At 44.0% G+C, this 21382-nt stretch overlaps 1 protein-coding gene across 2 annotated transcripts in view; it reads left to right on the forward strand.

The window, feature by feature from the left end:
- The window catches only part of capza1b (capping actin protein of muscle Z-line subunit alpha 1b), a 67242-nt gene that overhangs the window by 3059 nt on the left and 42801 nt on the right, over positions 1-21382 (forward strand). The window contains exon 1 of one of the 2 annotated variants that reach the window (XM_072563898.1): positions 2853-2938. The exons of the other annotated variant lie outside the window; for it this stretch is intronic. Coding sequence (XP_072419999.1) covers positions 2864-2938 — 75 coding nt within the window. The 5' untranslated portion in view covers positions 2853-2863. Of the gene's footprint in view, positions 1-2852; positions 2939-21382 lie in introns of those variants that run through there. 2 annotated transcript variants of the gene reach the window in all.

Genomic DNA, 21382 nt, shown 5'->3' on the forward strand with positions numbered 1-21382 from the left:
TGAGATCTGCACTCCAGCTGTGGCTGAACCAAAGATTTAAATAGCTCCTAGAATCTCTACAGTGCAGATAGAGATCATTTGGCCCATCAAATCTGCACTGACCTTCCTCACAGCACCCTTATAACCTTTCATTTACCATGGCTAATTCATCTAACTTGCACATCTTTTGACTGTGGGAGGAAGCATCCAGTAGAAACCCAGGAAGACATCAGAGACCATAGCAAACTCCATATAGATAGTCACCCAATGCTGGAATTGAACCCTGTCATTGTGAGGGAGCAGTGGGAACCACTGTACTGCTCCAACACAACCTCCCTGCTCTTATAATCTCTGTCTTGACTGATAAAGACAAGTATCCCAAATGCCTTGTTAACTACCCTATTAATCTGTCTTGCTGCCTTCATGGATTTGTACTCAAGCATCCCAAGATCCCTTTGTCCTCTGAGCTTCCTGGTGTCCTGTCATCCATTGAATGCATCAGCTTTGATCCAAGCATCTGACCAAACTGTCTATATCTACAGGTAACACAATATCTTCTTCCTCATTGTTAAATTCCTGGCCAACCTTCGTGTCATCTTCAAACCTACTTATTAACTCTCCCTCCAACCTCTCCCACATAACCCACCAACTGGCTTCTCTATCATCTAAAAATATCACAAACAGTCAGGGTCCCAACACTGGTAATTATTAGATATACACAAACCGCCTTCTACCACTACCCTCTGTCTTCTACCTCGAAGTCAATTTTGGATGCAACTTACCAAATTACTCTGGATCCTGTGTGTTTTTGTCTTCTTTATCAGTCTCCCATATGGAAACTTGTCAAAGGCCAATTGAAATCCATATAAATTACATTGGCTTCACTACCCTCACCTACATACCTGGGCACTTGTTTGAAATAGTCAATCAAATTTGTTCGGCATGACTTCCCTCTGTGATTTTGGTCCACTGACTTTCCCTGATTAAATCATGCCTCTGCAGACTCAGTGATCTGTAATTCCTTCATTTACTCCCCTGCCTTCTTGAAATGTGGAACCACACTGGCCATCCCCCAGTCCTCTAGCACCATGGCCAAATATTTGTTATGGAGTCTCTAACTTCCTCCCTCTTCTCTCACAGCAGCCTGGTATACGATTTATCTGGTCCAAGGGATCTGTCCACTCTTAAGCTCACCAAAACACCCAATATCTCCTCCTACCTGATAGTAATCTGCTCAATAATCTCACAGTCCTACTTCCTGAATTCTGTACCAACATTTTCCTCCTCCAAAATGAAGACAGCTGCAAGGTACTTGTTTAATGCCTAAACCATGTCCTGCAGCTCCATGCACAGGTTGTCTCCTTGACCCCTGTTCCCATTGATTGCCGTGGGATTCTACCTTCTGGATTAGTGGTGCTGGAAGAGCACAGCAGTTCAGGCAGCATCCAAGTAGCTTCGAAATCGACGTTTCAGGCAAAAGCCCTTCATCTGTGGGATTCTACCGGCCAATGTTTTCTGATACTTACACTTTGCTCTTTGATTTGCTTTCTTAAGTTTCCCTCTGCACTTTCTATACTTCACAAGGGCATCTGTTAATTTGCTCCTTTTGTGCCTGTAAAAGCCCTTCTTTTCCATAAAGCCATAAGAAATTGGAGCACTCGATGACTCTGACTATTCAGTCCACCAAGTCTGCTCCACCCTTCGATTATGGCAAAATTTTTTTCAACTACATTCTCCTGCCCTGTCCCCATACCCTTGATCCATCTACAAACCAGTCCTGAATATCCTGAGACATCCAGGATTCTCTGGACTTGTCAATGTGGTAGTGTGTTGCTGCACTCAGTGGCCGTTGGACAGTGCTAGTAGGATATGTCAGCAGTTATGTTACCAAGAACGGGGTGGGGGACTTGAAGTGCTCAATAGGCAGTGTTGCAATAGTTTCTGGAATAGTGGTGCTGGAAGAGCACAGCAGTTCAGGCAGCATCCTAGGAGCAGTAAAATCGACGTTTCGGGCAAAAGCCCTTCATCAGGAATATAGGAGAAAGTGAGGACAGCAGATGCCGGAGATCAAAGTCGAGAGTCGGGTACTGGAAAAGCACAGCAGGTCAGGCAATATCCAAGGCCTCATTGAAACATCGATTCTCCTGCTCCTCGCATGCTGCCTGACCTGCTGTGCTTTTCCAGCACCCCACTCTCGACTAGCTATTTATGATATGCTCTGTGTAAGCAATGGGCAAAGCTCACTGGGCAGTGTTTTTTTTTCTTTTTCTTGGAGAGTCCTTGCACGTGTGCCCAACTCCCAAGACAGGCAAAACACCCGAGTGACCAGTGAGTGCACTGTTTATATTTTTTTTTCTTTTTTTTTAACCCCCACACTACTGCCTAACTGCGGTAGTGCTTGTTTTTTCCCCCAGCACCCATGGTGTGTGTGCAGGTGTGAGACACAGTGAAAGACACAAAGTGCATGAATCTTTATTCAACTTCCACCACCGGGAAGATATGAAAAACACCTAGGTGGCCAGTGACAAGCACTGCCCTTCACTGGGCAGTGTTTTCTGGTAGGGGAATTGTTACAATAATCAAATTGGAGTGTTGCAGTGCTCATTGGGGAGTTTCTGAATGATCATTGGGGAGTATTGCAGTGGTCTGGTCACTGGCCAGGGGATTTGTTGCAATGCTCACTGGCTTGGGGAGTTTCTGCAATGATCATTGGGGGTTATTGCGTTGCTCACTGGCCGAGGGAGTTGTTGCAATGGTCACTAGGGAGTATTGGAGTGGTCACTGAGCTGACAGTGGGCAGTGTCCTCCTCCCCGCCTCTGAGAGCCTGGTGCCTGCAGTACCGGTGCTGGGCTGTAGAGCGGCGCATGTGAGCCGGTAGCTCCCATGATGCCGCGAGGCGGGGACGGCGCTCGCTTGAAGATGGCGGCGGCGGAGGAGCAGCTTTCGGACCGCGACAGGGTGAGCGGCCTGGCAGCGGGCATTCACTGACAGGGCGGGCCGTCCGTCCGTCTCACCTCGCCATCACGCGACAGAGTTTCCCCCAAGGCCGGCCCGGGTCTGGAGTTCACGCCTGAATTTGTCAGGGCCGTTGCTGCCAGTTCCGGGGACCGGAGGCGCGGGCTGGGGAAAACATCCCAGGGACAAGCTCACCCCCCCGGGCCTCGGGTAACCGAGAGACTCCCTCCCCCTCTCCCCGCAGAGGAGTGAGGAGAAACCGAGGGACGGCCAGCCCCATGGGAGGGACACAGTGACCCCCCCCCCCCCCCCGGGGCGCGGGCTCTGAAGCCCCCGTCAGCCTGAGGCAATGGGGGGGGGTTGAGCGATCCTCACCCAGCCTCAGGGAATCCGGTGACTGCTCCAGCAGAGTTTACCACCTGTTGTCCCCAACAAGCCTCGGGAGACTGCTGTTCTCACTCACTTCTCAAATATGTCACATCGAATTCTTAATCTTTTGGCGTGTTGTAACGAGTTGGAAGTTAGCCTTTTTGGGATCATGAGAGAGGTCGGCGATGTTAACTGTTGCATCTTATTTCTCTCTCCCCCCCCCCCGACATACAAACCTGTCCACTCCAATTGGAAAGCGTGGAGCCTGATCAAGTTTGTGATTTTACTTATTGGTTGCACATGAAGCTGCAGTTTTGATTTTTTTTTGAGCGTGGAATTCTCTTAATTAACTTCTTCCTTGTTTGCAGTCTGTGAGCAACTTTTTGCAAGACTGGGCTTGCAACCTTATTGACATTTTGAAGGAGTGTTCTATTTGACACTTTGTGATGCAGCCAAACGTGCAGCAAATATAGATGATTAGCTAAGTTTGGTAAATGGACTGGTCATTGCCCTGGAGATTAGCTTTTGGTGCTTGTTTATTTTAATGCCCTCACCTGCTCTGTTAGTTTCTACGAAATTTTGATTTTGTCACTTTTTATGTAACTTGGCAAACTTGGCTTGTGACTTCAAATGACTGTATGAAGGGTTAGAATTCCCAAACAACATTCAAAATGAAATAAAAACAAAGTGCAGGGACAACTCAGCAGGTTTGGCAGTATGTGTGAAGAGAGAAACAGAGCTCATGTTTTGTTTCCAAACTGAAGTTACAGTAGGTGCAGGAGTAGGCTATTCTGCCCTTCAAGCCTGCATCACCATTCAATATGATCATGGCTGATCATCATCCTTTAATCGGTATCCTGTTCCTGCCTTATGTCCATAACCCTTGATTCCACTATCCTTGAGAGCTCTATCCAACTCTTTCTTAAATGAATCCAGAGACTGGGCCTCCACTGCCCTCTGGGGCAGAGCATTACACACACCCACCGCTCTCTGGGTGAAGAAGTTTCTCCTGATCTCTGTCCTAAATGGTCTACCCTGTATTTTTAAGCTGTGTCCTCTGGTTCAGCACTCACCCATCAGCGGAAACATGTTTCCTGCCTCCAGAGTGTCCAATCCTTTAATAATCTTGTATGTCTCAATCATATCCCCTCTCAGTCTTCTAAACTCAAGGGTATACAAGCCCAGTCGCTCCAGTCTTTCAGTGTAAGGTAATCCCGCCATTCCGGGAATTGACCTCGTGAACCTACGCTGCACTCCCTCAATAGCCAGAATGTCTTTCCTCAAATTTGGAGACCAGAACTGCACACAGTACTCCAGGTGTGGTCTCACCAGGGCCCTGTACAGCTGCCAAAGAACCTATTTGCTTCTGTACTCAATCCCTCTTGTTATGAAGGCCAGCATGCTATTAGCTTTCTTCACTACTTGTTGTACCTGCATGCTTACCTTCATTGACTGGTGGACAAGAACTCCCAGATCTCTCTGTACTGCCCCTTTACCTAAATTGATTCCATTTAGGTAGTAATCTGCCTTCCTGTTCTTGCCACCAAAGTGGATGACCATACATTTATCCACATTAAACTGTGTCCTCTGGTTCGGCACTCACCCATCAGCGGAAACATGTTCCAGCGTGTCCAATCCTTTAATAATCTTGTATGTCTCAATCATATCCCCTCTCAGTCTTCTAAACTCAAGGGTATACAAGCCCAGTCGCTCCAGTCTTTCAGTGTAAGGTAATGAAGAAGTGTCATGTCATACTTCCCTTCCAAACTTCAGTTTGGAAACAAATCATGAACTCTTTCATGCCAAAGATTAAGAATCCAATCTGACATATTTGAGAAGAAAGTGAGAACACGAGTCTTCCGAGGCTTGGTGGGGAGGAACAGGTGGTAAACTCCGCTCGAGTAGTAACCAGATTCCCTGAGGCTGGGTGAGGATCGCTTGTCTCCTCTTGCCTCAGGCTGACGGGGGCTTCTCCGGGCTTGTGCCCTGGGGGAAAAGTTTCTCTGCCCCTCCCTTCCTCAAGTGTTATATCATACTTGAAATGTTAACTTTTACTCTCTCTCAGTGGCAAACCTGCGTTTCTCCAGCATTTTGTTTCTACTTGATTTTCAGCAGATACAGTAGTTTCCTTTTCACTTGTAGAGAGCTGTGTTAGTTCCTAGGACCAACAATCACAGTCTTAACCACTTGAGGAGGCTGGAGCAAAACTTGAAAGTTCCATGTAGTGCCACCTTCCAGGTGAACTTTCAATATTACAGTGGCAGTCATTCTACTAAGTCTCTCCTGAGTTTCACATTGTCCATTTACTTGAGCTGTGTGTATATTGTTTACAAACTGATGTTGTTACCTCGAGATTTTCTTGGCTATTCTTGTAGCCACATTGTATGCTTTACATTAAAGGCATGAAGTAAATGCAGGTTATTCAATTCCTGAAGAAGGGCTGATGCCTGAAACGTCGATTTTCCTGTTCCTTGGATGCTGCCTGACCTGCTGCGCTTTTCCAGCAACACATTTTCAGCTCTGATCTCCAGCATCTGCAGTCCTCACTTTCTCCTATTCAATGTTAGTGTAATGAAACGATCCAGATATACACAGCATTTTTTTTTATTGAAACAATAAACAATAGAGGCAAAATGTAATTTTTAAATGGATTGTAGTTCCACAGGTTATAGCTGCTTTGACTCAACACAGTAAACTGTATAGCCAGAGATTGACACAAGTTGTTTGTGATCTGTGGTCTTGTAACTTGTGGGTGGTGGACTTTGAATTATTTTGGAGTTTCATATTCTTAAAATTTAGCACTTGGTTACTTCCTTGTCTTGTAAAATAGAACAATGACACTGAAACTGCAAACAGTAGGTGTGGTGTAGATTGGGGTGCACAGAGGAGGCATGTGAGCATGTCTAATTCATTTGGTTTTTGAAAATGAACAGCAGAAGGTTTGCAAAATCACTTTGAAAACTGAAAAAAATCAAAGTGCAAATGAAATGTTCCAATGCAAGGACCATGGTAGACCGCTAACTCCACACTACTGCAATTAATAGGCCTTCAAAGTAATTTTGAGAATATTATTGAATAGCTGACAATTGAGGTGGAAAGTACATCTTTTTTAAAAGGAAGTCACAACTGTTTGCTTGTTAATGAGAAATGTTTCAGTTATTGTCACAGTCAGTGAATCGGCTTTATTTTTACTGTGGCTGTCGTTACTGTTTTTCAGAGGAAATGATTTCAGTTGTAAAGTGCCCTCATGTTCCATATTCTTTACATCTTGAAAATTTCCAATTTCGATTTGAAAGAGGTCTATGATCAATGATCTCCTGGCTACCCTCCAATCTATTCTCTAATTTAATGTGTTTAACTGATACTCTGCTTGCATTCTAGCTTTGAGCCCATCATCTCTGTATATCTGCATTGGCTCCAACCTCTAGAAACACTTGCATTTAAAAATTTTTGCCCTTTCGTATCCCCCCACTACCTGTATCCTACTCCCCAAAACAAAAAAAAAGTTACTAGCCACTTCCTGCATTACAAGACTTGGTGAGTTCTACAATTCTCCAATTCTAGCCTCATTTCCAGTTTGAATCTCCTCCTGTACCTGCTCCCTTCATGTAGCCCTTTGAAGATCCTTGAATGTTTTTGTTCTACTAAAGGCACTATATTATTGCAGTTTATTGGCTACCAGTGAGCTCCTTTAGCTGAGACTTGATGCTGTCTTGCTAAAGGACATTATGATATCATTGATGGCTGTGATCTGCTAAAGGCATCTCCATGAATACAGCATCTGTTGATCTTGTTTGGTGACCAATTAGCTTACGTTTGTTGATAGCACGTGCACTTTGTATTTCAGCTCAAATATAATTTGCTGGAAATGTTTTAAACCACCTTTTTACTGCTCTCATTTGAAGAGTCTGGTACATATTAAAGCTGGATGTTTATAGCCTTGGTTGCCAGAAGTGATTTCCTTATTTAAGTTTAAGATTAGTTGTATGATATCATAATTACTGTAAGTCACAAAGTGAAGTAGCTGACAATTCTCTAGCTAGCATTTCCCTCTTTTACTCAGGTTTTTACTCCGTTTCCTTTGTACGTACTTCTCCTCAAATGGAATCATAGAGCCCTACAATACAGATAGAGACCATTTGGTCCATCAAGCCTGTGCAGATGGTCCAAACAGCATCCCACCCAGCCCCTGCCCCAGTTATTCTGCATTTTACTGTGTTTAATCTATTTGTCCTGGACATGACAGGGCACCTTAACACAGCCAATCCACCTAACCTGCATGCCTTTGGACTGTAAGAGTAAACTGGAGCACCTGGAGGTGGTCTTGTGCAGATTTGGGGAGAACATGCAAACTCCATGCAGTTACCCAGGCTGGAATTGAACCCACATCTCTGGTTTTGTGAGGCAGCAGTGCTAACACTGACCCACAGTGTTGCCCTCTTTATAAGTTTTGTTCAACTGCCCTAGAATGCCTTCTGGTATTTCAAATGTGAATGTGTGATATGCATACCAGTTGAAAATTGAGTAGTTCTGCATCAATCATTCTGATGTGTACGTTATTATTTCATTCATGAATGTGGTTGCTGCTGGCTGGGCCAAAATTTATTGCTCATCCCAAGTGTTTCAGTCAAGGAACATTTTCTTCAACCACTGCGATCCATTTGGTGTATATAGACCCATAGGGTGGAAATTTGAGGATTTTGACCCAGTGGCACTGAAGGAACAGCTGATATAGTTCTCCGTCAGGATGCTGAGTGGCTTGGAGGGGAACTTGGTGTTCACATGTATTTATGGTCCTTGTCCTCGTAGATGGAAATGGTCATGGGTTTGGAAGATGCTATCTAAGGAGTCTTAGTTAATTTTTGGCGGTATGTCTTGAAGATAACCCACTCAGCAGCTGTGTGTACTGTTTTCTTCTGGAGGATTTCGAGCTTCTTGAGTGTTGGAGATGCTGTCATCCAATTAATTGGGGAGTACTCTTGACTTTAACCTTGTAGATGGTAGTTAGACTGTGGGGAGTCAGGAGGTAACTTACTTGAAAGATTCCTAACCTCTGACCTTGTGCAGTTACGGTATTTATCTGACAATTCAGTTTCTGGTCACTGGTAAACTCTAGACTTTTAGTGGGGGGGAGGTGGCGGTTCACTGATGGATATGCTATCGCGTGTCAAGGGGCAATGGTTAGATCTTCCTGTTTAAAGATGGTTATTGCCTGGCACTTGTGAATGTTACTTGTGACTTGTCAGCCTAAACCTGTATATTGTCTAGTTTTGTTCCATTTAGGCTTGGATTGCTTCAGTATCTGAGGAGTTGTGAATTTATTCAGAAACATCCTCATTCCTGACCAAATGATGAAGGATAGGTCATTAGTGAAGCATCTCAAGATCATGAGGCCAAGGACACAATCCTGAAGCATTTCTCTTAGTGGGCTTTGCATGTCAATTAATTATTTGGAAAATACCAATGATTTACTTGATTTTACTTTTAAAAATCTATAGTGATTTGGTGATGGTGGAAAAAACATGAGTTGAGCTTATGAGCTGTTCTGGATATAAAGAATAATCCTGCAGAAATGTCCTGGATCTCAATTTGAAAAAAAATGAGAGCGTTCATCCCAGTTTCTCTCGTAATGGAAAACTCTTTTTCTGTTATCTGTCTCGTTACTTTGGACTTCATGTAGATATATCAGATGCTTGAGCACTTTTAAAAAAAGAAATGTGGTGATTTATCTCCTCTTTAACATATTACTAAATTTCCCCCATTATTACATGATTCATTACTAGTTACCAGCTACCCTCTATTGCCTAAATCTTAGTTGTCAATGTATGAACTTGAACAGGAATGTCTGCAAGCAGTTGAACTGAGTATCACCTGTCATTTTGTTAAATGTTACAATCTCAGTGTCACCTTTGGCCATTTGGAGTCCAAGCCCAGGCTGACTTGAGTCTGCATGAGTTAGGTACCGAGCAAAGTCCATAGTCGGGTCAAGGGTAGTAATCTCTCTTCTGTGACCTGATTGCAACACCCCTTCCAGTAGATTATGCAGTGTTGGAGGTGCTATCTTTCAGATAAAAGATGAAGCTGTAGATGTTACACATTGCTGCTTTCTCCTGGAGGGTACCAAGTGTCTTGAGTGTTGGAGATGCTGTCATCCAGTTAATTGGGGAATAGTCTTACTTCTACATTGAGATGGTGGTTAGGCTTTGGGGAGTCAGGAGGTGACTTACTCAGGAGATTCTGAACCTCTAACCTGGTGTAATTACAATATTTATCTGACAAGTTCAGTTCTTTAAGTGGAGGTCATGGGACAATATTTTGAGAATTCCAAATGATTACCTGCTTGGGAATCAGAAGGCAAAAGGAAGAGTTTACAGGGATGTGGGCCCAATGCTGGCAAATGGGACTAGATTTATTTGGGATATCTGGTCGCAAGGACGAGTTGGACTGAAGGGTCTCTTTCCGTGCTGAACATCTCTGTGATTCTGTATACTTTGAATTTCAGATGAGAACATGTTGGAGTAGAAGATTTTCCAAAAGGTGTCTTATCTGCAGAATTGCTGTTGTATTTTCTCAAGTTGAGACACATGAACAAACTTGAATAACAATTCTCTGCAAGTAGGCAGGGAATTTCTATTGCACACTCAATTGATTGTACTTGCTCTAAGTCTTCTCTGCAATCATTGTCACTCTATTTTCATAATAAACTACATCATACACTAATAAAGATGCTGCAGTTAAATTGCCTGTATTTTTCCGCTTAGAAAATGGCAATATACTCCAGATCCTCTGTTTCTTTGCACTGAAATTAAATCCGAAATCATCTGATTTTTTTGTGTGGATACTGGTAATGTTGGGGTCACTAGCTGCTGCCAGTAAAAACAAGTATCCCAAAACCTAGAAGGAAGTGCTTCATGATGATCAGATGTCAGATGGTTGGTTAATTGAACAATGTTTTTAAAATAAATTTTGCAAAGAACATGCACTTGTGTGGAAACTTTCACAATTCGTCCCAAAGTTCCTTTCAACTAAATTTTTTTGGAAGTGTAGTCACTGTTCCAGTGTTTGAAGTACAGCAGCCAGTTTGCACTACAGAGGTAGTGACCAAATTCACCCTATCAGTTGATGGATTCATGTGGGCTGTTTGATGTAGCCAAATAGGCCCCTTAGTTTGTCAACTTATTGAAACTGACAGCATTTTCAACATTGCAGCCTCTTGTCAATAGTGTAAAGGTGGTGTCAGCGTAGATTATATGCTTGTCTCTGGAATCAGACTCAAACCCATTACCTTTTGATTTGTCCAAGTGTTGGCTACTGAGTTGTGGCTGACATTCTAAAACTTGTAATCGTTCACCTGGTTTATAGAAGCATTCAATCATTGAAGGGTTTTGAAATAATAATGAAGTAGGAACTTTGAGGTTATCTTTTTTCAGAGCTGTGGGAAAGGAAAACAGGAAATGGACTCATTTGAGAGCTCATTTATAGAGCCAGTGAAGTTATGATGAGCCAAATGGATATTTCCTATGCTGCATCGTTTCATTATTCATTTCAACAGTTGTTGGATGTGGGTTTTTGTAGTGTGTGTATTGTGAATTGCAGTCAAGTAATGCGGATGCTTTAGTGAGTAGCTGCACCAGTGAGCAAGAGGAAGTTGGTTTCTGCTAAATGCAATGTTTTTACCTGAAATGGTAATATTCAAATGCCTCGCTGGCAATAGCAGGAAGTTGAGTACAACCAAAAGTACAGATCGAGAAGTGTTCAAGCAAGAAAAGCTTAGAAGATGTGCTTATTCTGCAATAATGAAAATTGCAACTGCATTTTTCAAACTTTTCTGATCCTGTCCCTTCTGTATGCTCCTCCGAGACCTGCTGAAGGAGCTATGGCATTACCCCTTAGTAGCAGCTGGTTTGTTCTCAGAGGTGCAGAATTCTATAACTAACATTGCAAAGATTATCAAGATGTGATCTGTTTCTATTTTTAATGGACATTAGCGGGTAAATGCTTCATTGCAGACTGCTGACGTAACATCGGCTGCCTCGATTTCTCCACCCCCTCACCCACTCCAACTCACCCCCCTCAGAACATGCAGTGCTTCACTCTCTCCGTACCGACCCCTGGTTCACCATTAAACCCACTGACAGAGGTGGGGCGGTGGTAGTCTGGAGAACAGATCTCTGTCGCAGAGGCCGAATGCCAACTCCCCGACACCACATCCTAGCTCCCACAACCTCACTGCGACCCATCATGCCAAAATCACTTGCACTGTCTGTGCCCTCGTTGCCTCTGGTGATCTCCTCTCCCACTGCCTCTAAACCATGTCATCCAGCCCCACACTGCCTGGTCCTACCTGATCCTCAAGATTTACAAGCCCAACTATCCTGGCCAACCCATCATCTCAGGATGCTCCTGCCCCACTGAACACACCTCAACCAACCTCGACTCCATCCTATCACCCTTGGTTCAGACACTTCCACCTACGTCTGCGACACCAACCATGCCCTCCACCTCTTCAGTAACTTCCAGTTCCCCAGCCCCAAGCGCTTTATCTTCACTATGGACGTGCACAAGGATGACCTCCAGGCCCTCCGCTTCTTCCTCTTCAATAGACCCATCCAGGCCCCCGACACCAATATCCTCCTCACCGAACTGGTCCTCACCCTTCCTTTTAACTCCTCCCATTTCCTTCAAGTCCAGGGGCTGGCCATGGGCACCTGGATGGGCCCCAGCTACATCTGCCTCTTTATTGGCCATGTCGAACAGTTTTGTGCCACAACTGTTCTGCTGTTACATCGATGACTGCATTGGTGCAGCATCCTGCCACCAGGCTGAACTGGAGCAGTTCATCGACTTCGCCCATAACTTCAACTCCACCCTCAAATTCACTTTGTCTATCTCAGATACCCCCCTCTCCTTTTTTGACCTCTCCGTTTCCATCTCCAGTGACAGCCTCCAGATGAATGTTTACTACTTGGACTACACCTAGTACCTTGCAAGAACTCTGTCCCATTTTCCCAATTCCTCCGCCTCCACTGCATCTGCTTGGACGAAGGAACATTCCATTCTCAAGCAGCCCAAATGTTCACCGATTTGGAACAACGTGCTTTCCCTCCGTCTGTCATCCAGCCATTCCTCTACTGCAGCACCTCCATTCCCCGTTCCACTACTCTAAATTCCCCCCCCCTCAAATGCAATAAAGACAGAAGCCCCCTTGTCCTCGCCTACTACCCTGCCAGTCTCTGTGTCCAGCACATCATCCTTAAACATTTTTGCCAACTCCAACTCCAGCTCTACTACCAAGAGCTGCCCCCTGACCCCCACAAGCCCCAGGTACCTTCCCCTGTAACCAGGAAAGATGCAAACCTGCTGGCACACCACGCCCCTCACTTACATCCTGGCCTTCAAACAGTTCACCTGACTCTCCTGCAACCTAGTTTACTGTATCCAGTGCTCCCGATGTGGTCTTCTCTACATTGAGGAGACCAAATGTAAACTCGGGGAACATTTCGCCAAGCATCTCAGCCTGGCCTGCAGAGGCTGACTGGACCTCCCAATCACTGCCCATTTTAATTCCCCTTTCCACTCGCTTTCTGATATGACCATCCTTGGCCGCCTCCATTGCCACAACAAACCAAACTGTAAATTGGAGGAACAGCACGTCATTTACTGCCTGGACAGCCTCCAGCCTAAAGAACTCAACACTGAGTTTTTCAATTTCAAATAACCTCCCTTCCCATCCCCGACTCCCTTCCCGGCCCCACTCCTTTCCTTCCACTCCTCCCTGCCACCAACCAGATTCATATCTCTCATACAGGTCAGACCCTCTACCTGTCTTCACCTCGCCCCACTTCACCACACTGCCCCTGCCACCCCCTTTATCTGCAGCTCCCCCTCCACCCACACTCAGTCCTGAAGAAGGGTTACACCCGAAACATCGACTTCACCACCACCTGTTGCTGTCTGGCTTGCTGTGTCCTTCCAGCCTCTTGCTTGTCTACTATGAGTGAGTACATAGCATCTGTTTCAGAGCTTCCAAAAATGGGAGTCAGAACTTTAAGTGATGTTGCAAACTGAAATTTTGAGATTGTAAGGGCTGAGGCAGCAATGAATGTGAGTGGGCTCTAACAGATTAAAATCTGTACTCCTGCTCTAACAAGCTCGTTCTCTCAGCCCATCCTCACCCTCATCATGAAAAGGTTGGTGTGACAATTTTTAATTCTGTGGGATCACAGTGGAAAGCAGTCTGGGACACAAACTGTGCTGAGCCTCCACCAGAAGGAACAACGTGGCACATTGGTACTGCAATAACAGATTGTACTTATTTATATAACACTTTTCTTGTAGTGATGTTTATGAACGATTAACAAATAAAATTTAGCAGGAAGATGCAAGATATTAAGACCGATATTGAAAAGGTCTGTCAGCTAAGTTTCAAGTGACTTAGAGGAAAGAAGTGGGGTATTTGAAGAAGATAATCCCAGATTCATAGAGTCATACAGCATGGAAACAGATCCTTTGGATTGGGGCCTTGGCAATAATATCTGAATTCCTGCTCCAACAGGCCCCTCGTCCCTCAGCCCCATCATCCCCACTCTTGCAATTGTTACACTTTGGGTTGCCAATGCAAGAGCAGTTTTTAAAAAGTGATGGTCAAGTGGCTAGAATTGGAGAACAGTATTAAGGCTATAGAAGATTAAAGTTAGGTGAAGTCAGACCACAGATGGATTTAAAAACAAGGTTGCACGTTGTAACATTAAGGGATTGGATAGTGTGCATTAAAATTAAAGCTAGGGCTTCAAGAATGGTATCAGAATTGAATTGTTTGTGTCAAAGATATTGAGCCTGAGGCCTTGCCATTGAAAAGCTGTTGGTATTTTGAGTCATTTGTAAAACCTGAGACTTTTGAGACAGGATTACCAATGGCTTCCAAATCAGAGACTGCCAGATTGGTCATGATTCAGTACACTAGCATAACAGGCTCAGGTGGGTGAATAATTTCCTCCTGTTCATCTTGTCCTAGAAGTTCCAAGAGTACTGCAAAGTGGCATAATCAGATAAAAATGGACATAGAATAAAATCAAGATTGAAAGCTAATTTTATGGAGATAGCAGTGGAAAGTTTGAAACACTCGTCCAGGTGTCTGTTGGGGATGAGAAACAGGTGCTTTATTTTGCCCTTGATTGCATCAAGCTTGAGTTACAATTGTACCTTTCCAAAAAGTGGAGACTGCACTGGCACTTTCTCGAACTATGCCAGATTGCCATACTCTGGCTCCCAGAGACTTTCCAATAATTATGAGACTGATCCAGTAAATTTCCTGGTTTGTGATGGCCTTTGGTGGGAATTCAGTGATGCTGGCAATGATGAGCAATTTTTCTTGTTATTTACTGCCTGGCATTTATCTGATTTGAATATCATTCACCACTTTCAGCCCAAATTTGGATGTTGCCCAGGTCGTTACCTTGTGCAAGGTGGACTGCATCATGATCTGTGAAGTGATTGTTGGGCTGTGGGTTGATTGATGGTTTTGAAAATAATGTCATGTAATTTCTGATTTAGCTACAGGAGAACTAGAATCCATGTACCATGAGACATTCTCAGTAATGCAAGGCAGAAGTGTGTCTCACTGAAGTGTTCCCGGAAGTCTGTTCATCGGTGATCTAATCTACCTCAGTATTGATGTAGATTATGTTTGAAATTATGTTAGGCTTTGAGTGAAGTTACGATTGTTGTTGCTCAAACTCATTTGAGTATTGATTCAAGTATTATCTTCCATGAACAAGCATGGCCAGGCAGCCTTGTAGAACAAAGTCGTTTCATGCAGCTGTCCTTGCATTAAAGTATTGCTGTAGTCAAGTTTTATTAATATCGCTGAAAATGATTTTGCTACCAAAGAAATAGTCACGTTGCTGTTCAGTCCACAACTTGAGGAAATAGAAATATCCTGTACAACTACAGTAAAATATCCCAACTATAATATTCCTCTCCCCTTGAATTAAACAATATGCCACTTGCCTTCCTTAAAACCTACTGTACTTGCAAGCTACAATTCTAGATGACATAGAATAATATTAATAAGAGTTATTCTATGCACTGAAGCAAGATTGTTGCTCCATGCTGTATGTTAGTCTGCAATGGAGCAGGGTTATTGCTGCATGCTGTTGTTAGTCAATATTGGAGTGAAGCTGCTGCTCTGTATTGTCCCTTTACTCTAAACTGGAGCATGGGTTTTGCTGCATACTCTTGTTAGTTTGCACTGGGAGACCAAATTCTTGCTGCGTGCTGTCATTTTTTTTGTCGTTTGTAGGATATGGGCATCACTAGTTGAGCCAGCATTTGTTGACCTAAGTTGTCTTTGAGAAGGTGACTAAGGTGGTGAACTGCCGCCTTGAACCACTGCAGTCTACGTGCTGTGTTGATCCACAAAGCTGTTAAGGAATTCCAGCATTTCGACCCAGCAACAGTGAAGGAATGGAAATCTATTTCCAGATCAGGTTGGCAAGTGGTTTCGAGGGGAAATTGAAAGTAGTGGTATTCCCATGTATCTGCTGCCTTTGTTCTTCTAGGTGGAAGTGGTCTTGGATTTGCAAGATGCTTTGTAAGAATCTTTGCATTTTTAAGGTGAGTCTTGTAGGTGGTACACACTAATGCTCCTGATAGTTGGTGATGGATGGCATGAATGTCTGTTGATGTGGTACCAGTCAAGTGGGCTGCTTTGTCCTGGATGGTGTCAAGCTTCTTGCGTGTTGTTGGAGCTGCACCCATCCAGGCAAGTGGGGAATATTCCATCACTCTCCTGACTTGTGCCTTACAAGTCTTAGGCAATCTTTGGAGAGTCAGGAGTTACTTGCTGCAGTATTCCTAGCTTCTGACTTGGTCCTGCAGCCATTCTTTTATGTGGTGAGTCCAGTTAGGTTTCTGGTCAATGGTAACCCCTAGGAAGTAGGGTGGAGGATTCAGTGATGGTAACACCATTGCATGTCAAGGAGTAGTGATTAGATTGTCTTTTATTGAGATGTCATAGTCACAGCACACAAATGCCAGGCAGTTACTTGCCACTTGTCAGCACATTGTCCAGGTTTTGTTGCATTTGAACGTGGGCTAATTGAGTATCTGAAGTTGTGAATGCTTTTTCTATTCGTTCACAGGATGAGGGCATCGCCACGTAAATCAGCATTTATTGCCCTTGCCTAATTGCCTAGGGGGCAATTAAAAGTTGACCACATTGCTGTGGGTCTTGAGTTGCATGTAAGCCAGACCTGGTAAGGTCAGCAGATTTCCTTCCCAAAAGGGTATTAGTGAACCAGATGGGTTTTTCCAGATAATTGACATGGATTCATTGTCATCTTTAGACTCTCCGTTCCACAATTTTACTGAATGCAAATTCCACTACCTGTTATGACCTGGGACCTGGCTTCACATCAGGTCATTACATGACCTCTGGATTAATAGTTCAACAATAATACCACTCAGCTGTTGCCTCCCGAAAATGCCATGTTGTGTGGAGATGCCGGTGTTGGACTGGGCTGGGCAAAGTTAAAAGAATCATACAACACCAGGTCAGAGTCCAGCAAGTTTATTTGGAAGTACTAGCTTTCAGACCGCTGTTCCTTCATCAGTTATAAATTCTGTGTCTTATGATCCTGCTCCATAGCTACCTGATGAAGGAGCAGCGATCTGAAAGTTAGTACTTACAAATAAACCTGTTGAACTATAACCTGTTGTTGTCTGATTTCTAACTTTCCCCAAAGTGCAACATTGCACAAACAGTTGTGGGCATCCCCACTTAGACTTTGATAGAGGGAAGGTCATTGAAGCAGCTCAGGGTGGTTATGCCTAAGACACTACACTAAGAAACTCGTGCAGAGATGTCCTGGAGCTGAGATGACTGACCTGTAACACCCGCAACCTCCTTCCTATATGCCAGGTATGACTACACCCAGTGGAGAGTTTACTCCCTGATATCCATTGATTCCAGTTTTGCAAGGTCTCTTTGCTGCCACACTCGGTCGAGCGCCAAGGGCTGTCACTCTCGCCTCCCCTCTGGAATTCAGTTCTTTTGTCCATGTTTGAACCAAGGCTATAATGAGGTGAGGAACTGAGTAGCTCTCTTGGAACCCGAACTGAGAGTCACTGAGCAGGTTATGCTGAGCAGGTGCTGCTTGATAGCTCTGTAGATGACACTTTACATCACGTTATTGATCTCGAGTAGACTGGGACAGTGTCCTGTTTTGTGTGTACAGGGCATACAAAGAGACCTTGGAGTACAGGTTCATTGTTTCCTAAAAGTGACTCACAGGTAGATAGGATAACAAAGAAGTCGTTTGGTATCCTTGCCTTTAGTGGTCAGTGCATTGAGTAATGGAGTTGGGAAGTCATGTCGTGGCTGCACAAGGCATTGGTTAGGCCACTGTTGGAATACAGCATGCAACTCTGGTCTCCCTGCTGGAGCAAGGATGTTGTGAAACTTGAAAGAATTCAGAAAAGTTTTAGAAGGATGTTGCCAGGGTTGGAGGGTTTGAGCTGTAGAGAGGCTGAATAGATGGGGCTGTTTTTCCTGTAGCACTGGAGGCTGAGGGGTGTGGATAGGGTAAATAGATAAGGTGTTTTCCCTGGGGTGGGGCAGTCCAGAACTAGAGGGCATAGGTTTAGGGTGAGGGGAGAAATTTAACAGGGACCTCGGGGGCAACTTCTTTACGCAGAGGGTGGTGCATGTATGGAATGAGATGCCAGCAGAAGTGGGGAGGCTGGTACAATTACAACATTTAAAAGGCATCTGGATGGATATACAAATATGAAGATTTTAGAGGGATATGGGCCAAGTGCTGGCAAATGGGACTAGATTAATTTAGGATATCTGGTCGGCATGGACGAGTTGGACTGAAGGGTCTTTCCATGATGTACATCTCTATGACCTGAACGTTTTCCCCACCGTTGAGTACTGTAGATGCCAGTGTTGCAAATGTACTGGAACGCTTTGCGTGGAGTGGCAAGTTCCAGAGTGCAAGTCTTCAGTACTATTTCCAGAATTTTCAGAACCCATAATCTTCGCAGTATCCAGTGCCTCCAACCATTTCTTGGTATCACATGGTGTGAATCAAATGGCTGAAGCCTGGTATCTGGAATGCTGAGGACCACTGGAGGAGGCTATGATGGCTCATCCTCTTGACACTTGGCTGAAGATTGCTGCAAATGCTTCAGGCTTATGTTTTGGACTGATGTGTTGGGCTACCATCATTGAAGATGATGGGGATATTTGTGGAGCCATCTCCAATGAATTGCTTAACTGTCCACCACCACTCACAACTGGATGTGGCAGGCTGCAGAGCTCCAATCTGTTGGTTGTGGAATGCTCAGCTCTGTCTATCATTTGCTATTTATGCTATTTGGCATGCGAGTAGTCCTGTTTGGTTTCCAGGTTGACATCTCATTTTTAGGTATTCTTGCTGCTGATTCTGTCATGCCCTCCGGCACTCCATTGAACCAGGATTGATCCCATGACTTGATGGTAATAGTTGAGTGTGGGGTATGCTAGGCCATGAGGTTGCATACTGTGATGGAGTACAAATCTGCTGCTGTTAATGTCCCACAGTGGCTCGTGGATGCAGAGTCTTGAGTTGCCACATCTGTTCAATGCCTGTCCCATTTAGCACAGTGCTAGTGCCACACAGCACGATTGAGGGTGTTCTCAATGTCATGGTGAGACTTCGTCTCCACGTGGGCTGTGCTGTGGTCACTCTTATCGAAGCTGTCATGGGTAGATGTATCTACAGGTGGCAGGTTGCTAACCACGTAGTCAAATATGCTTTATCCTCTTGATTCTCTCACCCCCTGCTGCAGACCCAGTCTAGCAGCAATGTCTTTTACGACCCAACCAGCTCAATCAGTCATGCTGCTGCCAAGCACTCGCTGGTGAATATTAAAGTCCCCAGCCAGAGTGCGTTGTGTGTGTTTGCAATGAATGCTGGCCAAGACAGTGATGTCCACATCCTTTGATTTCTTCAAAAACAATTCCACACCTGGGCAGGGTTGCTGATGAGTACTATGAATTGGGGTGGTTAGTTTTTTTAAAGTACGATTCCTAACTTTCTAAATCCCAAAATTTATTCCTGCTGTCTTAAAAGTTAGCAAGTATTGAACAAAGTTCTTCAAAGGAAGACAAAAAATAGAGACCTTGTTCTGAAGTAAATATACAATATAATCTATAATCCAGTGTGCTGTCACTATGCAGTTAGAAGACTAGGTCAGAAAGAAAAACACAGCGATATAATTTTCACAACATATGCTAGCTGGAAGTTGAACTGCTGATTTTGCATTAGATTATTAAAGGCAATGGTGACAATTTAATTAGAATTGCAGAAATGAGTTTCTATTTTCACCCTCTGCCACTGGGACGTTTTCTGTTCAAGAACTGGTTGGTCTGGCAAGAATGGAGATATCACCATTATGTTGAACAAGCCAAAGGGGTCCATTGCTTCTATGCTGTTTTAGTTTTTACCTTGTCTGTCTCATCCAGATGTTCGTTATTGTAGGGCACATGGTATATCTTCCACCAATATTCTCACCTGATATTTTACAAATTGGATAGTGTTTACATGATATTTAACACAAGGCATCACCTTAAATCATCCAGTGAGATTATTTGAAAGAAGAATAGACAAATTCTATTCTGTTCAAGATGTATCACTCAAAGAATAACCTTTAAACGAATTATCTGATCTAAATCATGTTTATTTGTGAGGTATTGTTATGAGCAGATTGACCTTTACAACATGAACCAAGCTGCAGAAGTATTTTTCTGGCAGTTGAGTCGTAAAATTTCTGTGAAACAAATTTCTTCATCGATCAGACCCTCTAGGAGTGAGTGTATAATTGAAAGGTTTGAAATTGTGTTTACAGCCACTTTGACTTTCAGCATTAGGAGTTGAAGCCTGTGATCAATCAAGTTGAGGCAAGAACAGAAATTGTTGAGCAGAGAACACAGTAAATTCATATTGACTGCTGGCTGTTTTTGGTGACACTGTGTGAAACTTCCTGTGTGAGAAACAAGTGCATTGTGTGTACAGAAGCACTGGAATGTGCCACTTGTACATTTGCACTGGGCTCTTCTTGCCCTCAATGCGATTACCTTCTTTCCCCATATTCTCCCTGCTCTACCCCAACATGCACTCCCATCGTTCAAATAAACAACCATGTTTGCAATGTATTGTAATGACAAGATCTAGCCATCGGGTTGAAGTTGCCTTCAGTGAACCTCAGCATTATGAAATTCACCATTTAGGGAAGCAGCATTGCAGCTGTCAGCAGTATCTGTACTTTCATCTAGTTCAACATTTAAAGTACAAATATGTAGATTGTGGGCAGTGAGTACTTAAATTAGTGGGTTAGTAACTCGGATGTCAGATAAGTATTCCAGACAGTATGCTAATTACCATCATGGCAGTTGACAGTTCCTCTTTGCTGCTCTTGCAGCTCCGCCCTTCATAGATTTTGTATCTTGAGGAGCAGCATGAACAAGAGAGGAGAATATGGGTTTTGAACTGGAGTAGCCTATGCAAGAGAAAGAGAGTTTCTGAAAGGAGCAGCAGTAACTTAGCTGTTCTGCCTTCCACAGATATTAGGTGCGGGAGTGCATTTCTTTGCCTACCTGTGTTTCAGTTTTCATGGGCAATTCTGGCTCTTTTGGAGGCAATCTTCTTCATCCTTTCCTGACCCATGAACTTTGAGTGTAGCTTCGTAAATAGCAGACTGAGAGAATAGACTGTTCACGTTGGTAAATTTTTTAAAAATTCATTCGTGGGTCATGGATGTCGCTGGCTGGCCAGCATTTATTACCCATCCTTAGTTGCCCTTGAAGGTGGTGAGCTCCCTTGGCCTATAGTTGCCATGAGAGAATTCCAGGATTTTTGATCCAATGACAGTAAAGGAATGGCGGTTTCCCTGTCAGGATGGTGAGTAGTTTGGAGGGGACCTTGCAGGCAGTGGTATTCCTTTAGCAATTGAAAGAGAATTGTTTGCACAAGATTATCTGCTCAGCTCCTGTCTGAAATGTGCCTAGACAGCAGGTGGGGTTTTGTTTTGACA

This window comes from Chiloscyllium punctatum, chromosome 45, assembly GCF_047496795.1.
Source record: "Chiloscyllium punctatum isolate Juve2018m chromosome 45, sChiPun1.3, whole genome shotgun sequence".
Classification (NCBI taxonomy): domain Eukaryota; kingdom Metazoa; phylum Chordata; class Chondrichthyes; order Orectolobiformes; family Hemiscylliidae; genus Chiloscyllium; species Chiloscyllium punctatum.